Below are 12,993 nucleotides of genomic sequence, written 5' to 3'. Positions count from 1 at the left end.
GATCCAAGATGCATTGGAAAGCTTGCAAAGAGCTCTACATAGGAGAGATACTTATAGAGTGGACGAGACACACATGGTACTTCGCCCTTTTGTGGGCGAAGCACAACTTCCGGTTGAGTTGTTCCTTTATCGTTTAGCGTGTTTCACAGACTCGTACGTTTCGCCGACTTACTTCATATACTTTTTAGATTCTCTACAGTATCGGATGATCTTCTTTGACTCAGATAATCCTTCTTGACTCGGATAGTAACATTCATCGTCTTTTCTTCATCTCAAGCTGTGTGCGAGAACCTATAGGCAATTTTTATGCCTACAGATAGGGGTGAGCACGGTTCGGTTCAAACCGAAAAAACCGACCGAACCGACCCGAACCGATCCGAAAAAAGCGGTTTTATGAGTAAGACGGTTCGGGTCGGGTTGACAATTTTTCAAACCGACCCGACCCGAACCAACCGAATATATTCCCTTGCCTCAAACCCTACCCGTTTACCTGTTTACCCAAAGACAAAGCAAGTCCGTTACTAAAAAATTACAACGTCAGAGTCTAGTATTTAATCCAAAAGGACAAGTTACTTCACTTAAAAATAGTATACATACATGAGCAAGAATAATAAATTGAAGTGAAGTTAAAAAATAAATACATGCTGGCATAGGGTAATAAGAATATATAAAAGATAAATTGAAGTGAAGTTATACTTGATGAAGTTAGAACCGAACAAACCGAACCGAACCGCACCGAACCGATTTGCAATGGTTCGGTTCGGTTTTGAATTGTAGGTGGTTCGGTTCGGTTGTTCAAAATTTGGTAAAAACCGACCCGAACCGAACCGTGCTCACCCCTACCTACAGATACCCCCTCCAAAGTGTTTGAGCCTCATTCTTTTATAAAAGAGGCTAGACTATTTTGGATATGATACGTCTGGTCGTTAATTTGTTGACTTCTTCAACGTTTAGTCTATTCAGTTTTTTTTGTCGGATAGCTGAAATTTTTCCAGTGTTGCGTTTATCGCTTGATCGTTATCAAAATCTTGAACTGAAGCTGGCATGTTGATTTTTGAATTAGTTCGTGTCATTGGGATAGCTGAAATACTTCCTACTTCATGAAGAAAGTATTCACTGCAGCGATAATCTCGACCAAGCGAGATTACGGCTCTTCTCGAGATTAAGACTAAGCTTAAATCCGGAGGAATAGGGTACAGGTCTCAGATCTCTCGAACTCCACTCTTTATGCACAGGAACTCGCTAAGATCTGCTAACCCTCGCTGTAAATTTGTGGCTCCACTCTCTAATCCGGCAGCGTTTCGTCCTCTTCATCTCCTCTCCATGAAATGAACCCCTAGGCCTGTATTTATAGGCTTCGGTTGGGAGGTTTTCGGATAAGAATGATGGATTTGGTCATATCTTCAGTCAATAACGGTCTAACCATGTTTGTGGATGATACCAAGTCAGTTGGGAACCCCAGGAACAGATAAATCCTGAGAAAACTGCTCAAAACCGTCAAACACGCGTTTGGGGCTCAGATCTGCGCGACGGGCGTTGCTGACCCGCAGGGGGCGCCGGTCGGCGCGCAGTTGGGAACCCCAGGAACAGATAAATCCTGAGAAAACTGCTCAAAACCGTCAAACACGCGTTTGGGGCTCAGATCTGCGCGACGGGCGTTGCTGACCCGCAGGGGGCGCCGGTCGGCGCGGTCCGATCCGCGCGGGTCGGCGCGGTCCGCGCGGGTCGGCGCGGGGGTTTGGCCTTTTGCTGAATTTCTCATTGTTTTCTCGACTTTCTGGAACTTGTATTTTCTGTCGTTTTGCGTATTTGATCATCTTGTTGACTTGTGCAATTTGTTAACTTGCTTCATGGGCTCGTTAGCTTCTTTACGGCACTTGGAACCGACCGATATGCGCGTCGGGCACTTTGGATCTGACACGGGTCTTAACTTGGGCTGCCTACAAGACGGCGGGAACTTGGAGCTGACTGACAAGGGCGGCGGGCACTTGGAGCTGACTGACAAGGGCGGCGGGCACTTGGAGCTGTCTGACGAGCGCGAACTGACTGACGAGCGCGCGTTGACTGACGTGCGTGCGTTGACTGACATGCGTGCGTTGACTGACATGCGCGAGCTGATTGATGTGCGCAGCGACCAATCGGATAATCCTTCTTGACTCGGATGATGACGCTCATCGTCTTCTCTTCGCCTCGAGCTGCGTGCGGACACCTATAGGTATTTTTAGACGCCCACACTAACATACAAATCTTTTTAGCAACTTAAGATTTTTTTTTTCTGCTACAAAATACAATTTGTGGTATATAAGTGGCAGAACAAGGAAATTTTGTGATATTTAAGTGCAATTTATCTATTTTAAAATATTTGTAGATAATTTAAAGAATAACATAAAAAAAATCAAAGAGAAGACAGCTATTAGATAAATCACAAACCTTGTTATAATTTTGGATTGGCAAGGATTTATATTGACTAATTAAGTTTATCAAAAATAGTTAAGAATAGTAAAATTCAAATATTTAGTCATCTTCCAAGCAAAAGTTTGCATGCACATTGAATCTATGACATCCAAATAATGCCGTGTGCCTTGCAAATCTAGAGAGCTTTTAACGATAAATTTCCCAATTAATTTGAACATCAAAACGGAGTCTTGAACCAAATAATCTTATGGTATGAATTAGTTTGCCCCAAATAATTTTAGTTGTATCAATTCATCTTTCTATGATCAAAATAGTCTATATACACTATTTATTAACAGTTACATGTCAATATATGTCTTTAGAGGCAAAAGAAATTAAGCTAATTAGGGAATGTTTGATAACTACAGTTGCATATAAAGAGAATATGTTTGATCTATAAATATATAGAGTTCAAATTATAAAATGTGTTGCATCTAATTCCCAGAAAGTTTTGAGAAAACCTGACAACCCCTAAGCAATTGTTGTAAACTTAATTTCAACGGATAAATAATTTTCAATGGATAAAACTAAGTATGTTAATTAAACTACAAATCCTAAACTACTTTGTTGTGCTAAAAAACAAAAGCTTAGTGTTCGTCATCGTTTTTCGTCATCAAATTCTAGGAGTCTTCAAAATCCCCACGTTTATAGTTTATAAAATTCCAGTTATCGTTGATTTAAATAAAAATACTTTACTGTTATAATGGTCAAATTAAGGAAACCGTATTCTGAGATTAAGATAACTTTCGGTGCTTATAAACCTCAAAAATTGCTTACTATAGTCCTGCTGCCCTTGTCTCAGTTCATTTTCGTTTTATATGCGAAGTTGAATGAAGATTTGGTAAGATAATGATAGAATTCATTAATTATAAAACTCAAAGTAAAATGGAAAATTGAATCATGGTCATATGCAAATTTGAGGCGAAGGCAATATATTCAATCGCCGCAAGTTACATCGTCCACATTTCCCACTTCATTTCTTATTGGACAGAACTTGCAGAAAATCATGAACACAAGTAATATATCATGCATCAGGACGAATGATTGCATATGATACCAACAACACCACGCAATATATAATTTGTTTTATTATGTGAATCTAAGATTGGATTATAAAGTTAATGTCAGAATATTTCTATAAAATATTTTTAATAGTGACACATTATAGATATGCGTAATTCCTGGATATTATACGGTGAGTATGTGATATAAATTAGCATTCTCATCCATTTTTTGCTTCGAGATTAATGAGATATACTAATAATTACGCAAGACACATTCTTCTTAGTAAACATAATATAATCCCTTAGTCATTTGCCACACAAATAGATCAGCAAACCATTTCGGAACTTCTACATATAAATGTCAAAGACTCGAATTAGCTTAATTTGTCATAAATATCTTAAATCTTAACGAACACCAAGCACGTTTCCTCTTAATGACACACTTATTTCATAGCCATGAGCTCTTGAATCAGACTGTCCAAATCTGAGTAAGACGATCCTCCCTCATCCACTGCCCTCTTCGCCGCCTCCCCGAGCTCCCTCGCTCTCTCCCTCCTCTCCTCCGCCTCCTCATCATCGCCCATTACGCTACTCACGGCCTTTTCTATCTCCGTTGCCCCAACCACCAGCCTTTCCTCCGGTATCACACGATACTCGGTCACTCCGACCGAAACCCCAATCTTCAACACGCAGACGATCAATCTCTCGTTATAAAATTGCTCGGCGAAAAGAGGCCATGTGATCAAAGGTAAGCCCGCACTGATCCCTTCCAGGCTCGAATTCCATCCACAATGCGTCAGGAATCCTCCAACTGCTGTGTGGTTCAGTATCAGTATTTGTGGCGCCCATCCTCTTATGATTAGACCCTTTTCTTTGACGCGCTCCTCGAAACCATTGGGGAGCCAATCGTCGCCGTCTTTCCTCACCACCAAAATGAATGAATAATTTGAGGCCTCGAGGCCCGATGCAATCTCGTGCATTTGGGCGTTGGAGAAATTGCTCATGCTACCGAAACAAACGTACACGACCGACCCTGCACTCTTGCCATCGAGCCAATTTAGGCAGCCATCTTGGCTTACCGAGGTTGTGTTTCCTCGTCCAGACTTTTCGACGATGTCGCTATTGCATAGCGATAAGGGGCCGATACACCACGCCCTTCTCCCGACGACATTTCTATAGTGCTCGACATAGTCGGGCTCCAGCTCGTAAAAACTGTTCACCAGGACCCCGAAGTCCTTTCCGTCAGCCTCGTTCATTTGCTTCACGACCTTCGCCATCTCGCCTTTCGAGGTCCCGAAATCGGCCACCTGTGATCGTAGCATCGTAATCCGATGAGGAATCCCAGGTATCACGAAGGATTCCTCGTCGGCGGGCAGGGTTTTGAGGGCCTTGTAACAACCTAGGCTAGCGTAGACCGAAAGCGCGAAGAGACTGAACCCGTGGAAGACGAGCCTCGGTACGCCAAGCTCCGACGCAACATCGCACGTCCATGGGAAGAACATGTCCGTCACCACACAGTCGGGCGCCAGGCGCCTGACGACGCGGTCAAAAGCGTCCCTCATCATAGCGCACCCGACGAAAAAGTCATCGCACGACGTCTCAGTCGGAGGGAGGGAGGAGACGTTCTCGCACCCCTCGGGCAGGCCGACTGCGGCCGAGGGGTACGGTATCAAGCTAAGCTCGATAGGATATTTGTATTCGAATTCATTGGGCCGTTTGATGGATGGCCCGACGAGACGGGCGTTGGCCGGAGTGGTGAGGATCGTGGCCCGAACGCCGCGGGCCGCGAAGAGCTTGGCCATGTCCACCATGGGGAGAATGTGGCCTTGAGCCATGAAAGGAAAGAAGAGGATTTTGAGACTGGATCCCTCAGAGCCCATGATGGAAAAAAATGGATTTGAGAGGATTATGTTCAGTGCTCGTATAGAGTCATAGAGGACAGTTTATATAGTGATGAGAAACATAATTAGCACTTGAGATGGCGTTATATGTCTTGAGACTTTCAAAATAGGGTTTTGATAGGGTTTTTGGTGTCACAAGTTGGGGTACTAAACCGTATCTGTATCCGAGGAAATATTCGTAACCGTATCCGTTAGGATACAAATATGGTTACTCAAATCTATAACTGATAGGATATGGTTACGGATATGGTTTTGTAGTGAAATATTTGTATCCATATCCGAAATATCTGAATACGTATTAATCATACTCTTACGATAGTTTCGATTATTAGATTATGGATTTGTGGTTAATTTTGATGATCAAGATGTCTGTTTCGATTATTAGATTATGGATTTGTGGTTAATTTTGATGATCAAGATGTCTAATCTTAACTTTTTAGTTATAATGGAATGGATTTGTGGTTAATTTTGATGATCAAGATGTCTAATCTTAACTTTTTAGTTATAATGGACATATTAATGAACTCTTTTGTATCACATGAACTATGTTTTTCTCAATACTATCTAGTTTTCTCATATATGTTTTGCATCTGCATGCATATTCGCTTATATATCTGCATGTATATCCGTAATCGTATCCGATTTTAGCGGATATGGTTATATAAAATTTCTTTACCAATGTATATCTATATCCGAGATGGGTAAGCGGATATGAATATAGTATGCATCATATTCGAGCCGTATCCGGACCGAATGCACCCCTAGTCACAAGCAAGCCATTTGATGCATTCTAGTACATGGGTCACGAGAGTGATAGTGATCCGCACATAAGTTTTGCTTGTTTTGTTTTGGAGTAGGGCCGGTTTGAGTGAGGTGTATAGGCCCATTATTGCACTTCTCTAGAAGTTATGTGTGTCATTAGTTGAACATGAAAAGAGCTTACATATGTGGTAATTATAAAAGTTTGGAAAATTAAAAGCGATCAATTTTAATGTCCGTGTCTCTTTAGCAAAAGATAATGCAATTCCAAGTAAGTACAGGAGACTTGATTTTCTCAAAATGAAGGTTTACCCTCCAAACACGCATCTTTTTGTTGGCGCATTTGAGGGAACGTACGTGAAGTAATATTTGGTAACAAGGCTAGTTTTTGCAAACTCAAGAGTCATCTTTTCTATGCTACATTTGTAAAAAAAAGAAAGGAAAATGATTGCTAGTTGAGACTTTAAAGTTTGCTAATTGACTCAAAGTCGCCGGGACTGAGTTTTCAATGAACTGAATTTTAGACTTTATACAGATATATTTCTCAAATCAGTCATCTTTATTAGAATATCTTTCTATCAACTGATTTTATTTATTTATTTATTTTATTTTATTGGGAGAACCTGTTTGGGATGTTTCATAATTTTTTTGGTCTTTTATCTTCACATTTTCTTGAAAAAAAAATTACAAAACTTTTTTAGGTTTATGCTTGGTGGGTTCTTTGTCTTCATGCATGACATATTGTAATTTCAAGCGTTTTCAATATTATCTTGTTATGGTTTCTAGAAGGACTTTGCACATGCATCACTGGAGATATACACGGATAGTGATCCCCATATCGTTGTGTTCTGTTTTTTTATTTGAGTGATGAGAGATCGAGCTCCATGTTTGCACTTCTAGAAGTCTTATATGTATTTAGGTAAACAAGAAAAGCTAATTTCATGACACGCGTAGCTTAGGTACAAGTTTAAAGTGCAGGGAAAGGAGAATTAGTGATCAAATTTGACGTTAAGATTTGTTTGGTCCTCAAAGGAAAACACTAACATAGTCCCAGTAAGTAGAAGAGATTTAATTAATTTTCCCAAAATATTAGTTTACTCTTCAAAAATGCATCTCTTTACGAAGAATTTGAGGGAACAATAACTAGAAGTTGGTCAGACGTATCTATCATTTACTCTAAATGTATTTACAAACGGAAAAGAAAATGACAATTAGTTGAGTAGAGTTGCACTTCTTGAATCAATGTCTTACAGTCATTGTCATTGATTCTTCTAGAGACCTAGATTAAACTGGGTGGAACAACTAATAACTTTTTAAATGTGACCAGAAACTTGTCTAAGTAAATCTATGCAGTTTAAATTTTTTTAATTATGTAAAGGTATGATAGTTTTACTTTTACAAATGCCTTTGCCACTAAACTGTTGTGCGCAGCGGAAATTTGGGCAGCACCTCCGGTGCGCTAGGTGCACAACAAGAGATTAGATCACAATTAAATTCTCGTTTCTCAAAGGAAACAAGAACCAAAAGTCAGATATCTCATCAAAGTGAGATATCAGCTCTTCCTCTCGTCAGCTCTAGGACTGCGCGTCGAGGGAACCTACAAGCTATTACAAATCACGGCAAGAACACAACTTTTACGTGGTTCGGCAAATAGCCTACGTCCACGGGGCAAGGAGGGGGGGATCTACTATTAGAGGGAGAGATACAACTGGGGTTTACAATCACTCAATCTAAACCCTCAAACAAACTCTCAGATCCCTCAAACAAATATCTCTCTCAAAGGGATGCACAAATCAAAGAACAAATACAAAAAGACTTTGCTTCTTCTCTAGCCACCAAAATCTCTGTTCTTTGCACATAAATCAACCGTAAAAACCTTTGCTGTACTGCGCACGAATCAGCCACATCCGCCCAACTTTTCTATGCAGCCGCACACTAATTAGCCGCCACCCCTCAATTCCTGCACCTCCTTCGCACAAAGCCCTAAAATAATACATGGGTATTTATAGTCTGCTAACGAAGGAAGCGGGTGGGCCTTCATCATGCGAAAACGAAACCAATCATGCGGAACAAATCAAAACCGCGAAAACAAAATTCCTTTGTGCAGCACGTGGGCTCGTGGTCCCTACTCGCAATTCTCCACCTCGGTGAAGTTTTTCCAAAACTGAGACGACACCGACCAAACCAAATGTCTTACTTGTTGCGTCCAGTACGTCATGACAACGGACTCATGACAACGGACTCCATCCACAACAGGTCGAGACCCAAATGGGAGTGTGAACACTCAACCCAAACCAAATAGTGTCTACTCACCAATCAAACTGAGCCTACACCGACTACACCAAATGCCTCACTTGCTGAGACCCATGATAATCACATTTTATTATAATTTTTATACCCTCATTATCTATTTTATATGAATAAATATACCACTAATAATTGCTTTTATCTGTTAATTGCAGGTTAATGATGAATAAATCTCAAACTCCAATATCTCAACAAAAAAACCCCTTGATTTAATGAAGAAATGAAGCCCATGAAGCCAAAGGAATTCTTTCAAATAATTCAAAGCCCAATGGAAAATCAAGAGAAAATGCCAAGCCCAAAAGTCCAAGCCAAAGCCCAAGACACAAGCCCAAAAGCAAAATACAAGAGTTCTGCGGACAGCAACAGGAGAAGAGCAGGCATCGATGCCTGCATCGATGCCCGCATCGATGCCTGTATCGATGCCCGCATCGATACCCCTATCGATGCGGTTATCGATACGGACGTCCAGGCAGTTACAATCCAATGGCTGATTTTTGTTGGTTTTGGATAAGATTTGAATCCAATGGCTCTCATTCACTGATGTTTACTATAAATAGGGGTATAGAGTGAGGGGTTAGAGGTGTGAAAATTTTGTAAACTCCTTTTGGAGAGGAGGGCTACTCTTAATTGAGAAGGCCTTCCAAAAATTGTAACTTTAGTTGCAATTAATAAAAATAATTTTTTCCTCTTTAAATTTGTTCTTTCTCCTCTTTGTGGAATGATGAGGATGGAGATGAAGAGCAATTTGAAGGTTTGCATTTCTTTTCTCTTTTATTTCTTTTTAGTAATTTCTTTATTATTGCTTATTAGTTAGATTTAAATTCATGCTTGTAGTATAGATTTACTTTCTTGTCTTTTTTATTTTCTTTTTGCACTTTAATTTGTAGAGTAGATTTATTTTTCTTGCATTTAATTTCTGCAATTTATTTTGTAGTTTAGATTTTTATTTTCTTTGTAATTAGATTTATTTCTTGTTCATAGTTTAGATTTTTCTTTTCTTTTTAATTTTGTAATTAGTCTTCTTTTTCTTGTTTTTATTTCTTAAGATGTGAATTTAATTCTTGTAGGAATCTTAGAATTGTATGAAACTAGTCTAATTTCTTTTATATTGTATGAATTATTCTCTTGTACTTAAAATGTTCATGTTAGGATAATCAACTAGAGAACTAATCGGTAGAAGAAGAATTTGATAATCTATGCTTATCTTAAATGGTTTGATAGGTTATGCTTATGAATTCTAGGATTATTATCATGTTGTTGTTCTTATCATGAATAGTAATTTTAGCTTAGATGATAATTTGATAGGTTACACTTTCCTTAAATGGTTTGATAATCTATGCTTAATAAATCTAAGTTGAAATATGATAAAAAGAGAATAGTTTATATTTTGTAATTGAAATTGGTTAGTGGATTATATTCTAGATTTCTTACCTCTTTTGAATCCTTCATCTTAACTTTCTTAAATTTTCTTTTCATTTTTGGTTTTATTTCTTGATTTTATTAATTCATATTTCTTGCCTTGTGATTTCATTTATTCTTTAATTCTTCCTTCTCTCCTCTAAAATTCAATTTATTACCTCTTGCATATAAATCAAAACAACCACTCATACAATCACACTTATTCTTTATTCCTAATTGTCACGCACAAAATATAAGAACCAAGTTTAATAATCTCTTAAAATCACCTTCTTCGTGGGATCGATATCTTTTTATACTATAACTTGATAAATTGTGCACTTGCAATTTTGGTACATAATTATGCCGCATCAAGTTTTTGGCGCCGTTGCCGGGGAAGGTGCTAAAATAGGATTTTATTAACTTGATTCTTTAACTTGTGTATTTTTCTTGTGAAGGAACCGCTTGGAGCTTGAAAATCTTGGATTGAAGATCAAGAATTTGGAGCATTGCTTTCGGGTAAGTCTTCTTTCTAGTTTTCAATTCCACCCTCTTTAGCTAGCTTCACAATTAGAGACAATTAGGATTTAAAAAAAAAGATTTTATTTTTGTTGACCATAATAAAATTCATCTTCTCACATTTGATTATTATTGACCATAATTAAAAAAAAGATTTTCTTTTTATCATCCTTTTTAGTCGCTTTTAATTTCTAGGGTTGCATTTCATATAGTGTAGGAATTCACCAAAGTGATTGTAGCACTTGATTTGGCACACACTTAAAACATTCTTAAGGGCAAAACCCCAATCAAGATAAGGTAAGGGATTTCATCACCCTTTCCTTAGCCCACAAATCACTAATTCCTCACTTCACAAATCCAAGCCTTCTAAAACTCATTAGACGTTGGCCCCTAAGGATTCGAGCTCAATAAGGAACAAGAAATCCTTAAGTGAACGGTTTAAGTTTTCTCAGAATAGTTGGTGTCTAAGGCAAGGTTTAGGGGTTGCGTAAAGCGCTCCGCAAGGAAAGAGGTACTTAATTGATCTTTGATCACCCTCTAGTACTATCCTTACCTGGCTAACTACCTGGGTAAAACTTTGATCTTTTCACTGTAGGAATTTTTGGTTAGGAGCTGGTCTAGTGGAGTTAGGCTAAACCCTAGAGTTAGAGTTGATTGAAAAGTGATTGCCTTGATTTGTTTTAGTTAGGATTTTTCTTTTTCTTTATCTTCTCATATTAAAAAAAAACTAATTTTCTTTCTTCTTTCCTTTATAAAAAAAAAACTAAATTTCTTTCTTTCCTTAAAAAAAAAACTAATTTTCCTTAAAAAAAAACTAATTTTCTTTCTTTCTTTCCTTAAAAAAAAACTAATTTTCTTTAAAAAAAAAATTAAAAAAAAACTAATTTTCCTTAAAAAAAACTAATTTTCTTTCTTTCCTTTAAAAAAAAAATTATTTTGGTGTATACAAATTTGGGTTCGGGATAATTTTCATCGCTTAATCCGTGTTGAACCAATCCAAGAAATGGCAAATCAGCCCGTTCTTCAGGATATGTGTTACCCCACCAGAAATGCAATTCCATCTTGCATAAGACTCCCCGAAGTAAATGGAGCAAATTTCGAGCTTAGACCGCATTTCATTAACATGCTTCCCAAATTCCTAGGTAATGAAACAGAAGATGCATATATATTTATCTCGGAATTTGAGGAAGTATGTATTATGATAAAAATGAGAGAATTAACCGAAGATGCGATTAAGCTTAGATTTATTCCATTTGCTCTAAAGGACAAAGCTAAAAAATGGCTGTACAGCTTACCGATAAATTCTATCTCAACTTGGGAGGAATTTGTCACCGTTTTTCTCAAGAAATTTTTCCCTATTCACAAAACGGTAAAGCTTAGGAACAGCATTCAGAATTTCAAAATTGTCCCGGGAGAGCCATTCTGGAAATACTTTGACCGATTTAAAGATCTTTTAATCCAATGTCCTCATCACGGTCTAGAAAAATGGCGATTGTGCCAAGTCATATATGAAGGATTGGACTATTCTTCAAAAACATCTTTAGAATCGATGTGTCAGGGAGATTTTATGAGAAAAAACGCCGATGAAGCTTGGGAATTCCTAGAGAGTCTATCCGAGAAAACAATGCAGTGGGAAAACTGTGATGACAGGGTTTCATCTGTTTCCCAATCTAAGTCTAGTGGTTTTTCCCTGGAGTCAAACATTGCGTCTGAAGCGAAGATGGCGACGATTATGCGGAGGTTAGAAGCCTTAGAAGTTAAGGAACGAGCTCCGGCTCAAATCAATCATATTTCTGCCCCGGGATGTCATAACTGTCAGTCTCCTACCCACGTTTCAGAGGAATGTCCTCTTCTAGGAAACAACCACGCTTTAGAACAGATGAACGCTGCATTTCAGCGTCCTAGAAATGATCCATTTTCTCCAACCTACAATCCAGGTTGGAGAAATCATCCCAATTTTGCTTGGAACCAAGGAAATTCTCATGGAAACCAAAACTTTATTCCCGCGTCAAACCAACAATTCCCTAGGGGAAACACTGTCCCATTCAACGCACCGAACAATTTTTCTAACCCACCTTTTCCAAACCAACATCCTCATCCTCACCAGCCTACAAATCATCATCCCCACCAGCCTACAAATCCTTCAAATTCAGATCATGACAAACGTTTAAGTGTCTTAGAAAAGGGTTTAGAAGCTATGATCAAAGCTTCTACACAAACTACCAACATGTTGACCCAATCATCCACCACTCTAAAATTCATTCATGCAACCACCGGCCAAGTGCTCAACTCGAACACACAAGCCATAGCCCGGTTAGAAACCCAACTTGGGCAACTAGCCGCTGCCGTGAGTGAGAGAGAAAAAGGAAAATTCCCTAGTCAACCTGTTGCAAACCCTAAAGACACTGGATCCAGTTCCAACAACCCAGCTCAACTGAATGCAATTCACACACTGCGATCAGGAAAACAAATAGACAATCAGGTTAGAATGCCACCGGATCAAACCCCTTCTCCCATTCAAAACACTCCTTCCGATGAAACAATTCCTTCCGATGACTAAAATGCTGAACTTGAGATTGAGCCTGATCTAGATATGTATAGGCCCGTTGCCCCCTTTCCAGATAGACTCAAACCTAGGAAAAACTCCCCGCAGG

The 12,993-nt window shown here is 38.8% G+C and overlaps 1 protein-coding gene across 1 annotated transcript; it reads right to left on the bottom strand.

Moving 5' to 3' along the window:
* LOC109828975 (scopoletin glucosyltransferase-like) lies at window positions 3,741–5,522 on the bottom strand. The gene has a single exon (XM_020396001.1). It carries the CDS (start codon window positions 5,336–5,338, stop codon window positions 3,902–3,904), a length of 1,437 nt encoding a protein of 478 aa, XP_020251590.1. The 5' UTR covers window positions 5,339–5,522; the 3' UTR covers window positions 3,741–3,901.

Source organism: Asparagus officinalis, chromosome 1 (genome assembly GCF_001876935.1).
Source record: "Asparagus officinalis chromosome 1, Aspof.V1, whole genome shotgun sequence".
Lineage (NCBI taxonomy): Eukaryota > Viridiplantae > Streptophyta > Magnoliopsida > Asparagales > Asparagaceae > Asparagus > Asparagus officinalis.
Note: the sequence above shows the minus strand (reverse complement) of the source record. Positions and strands in the feature narration are given on the sequence as shown.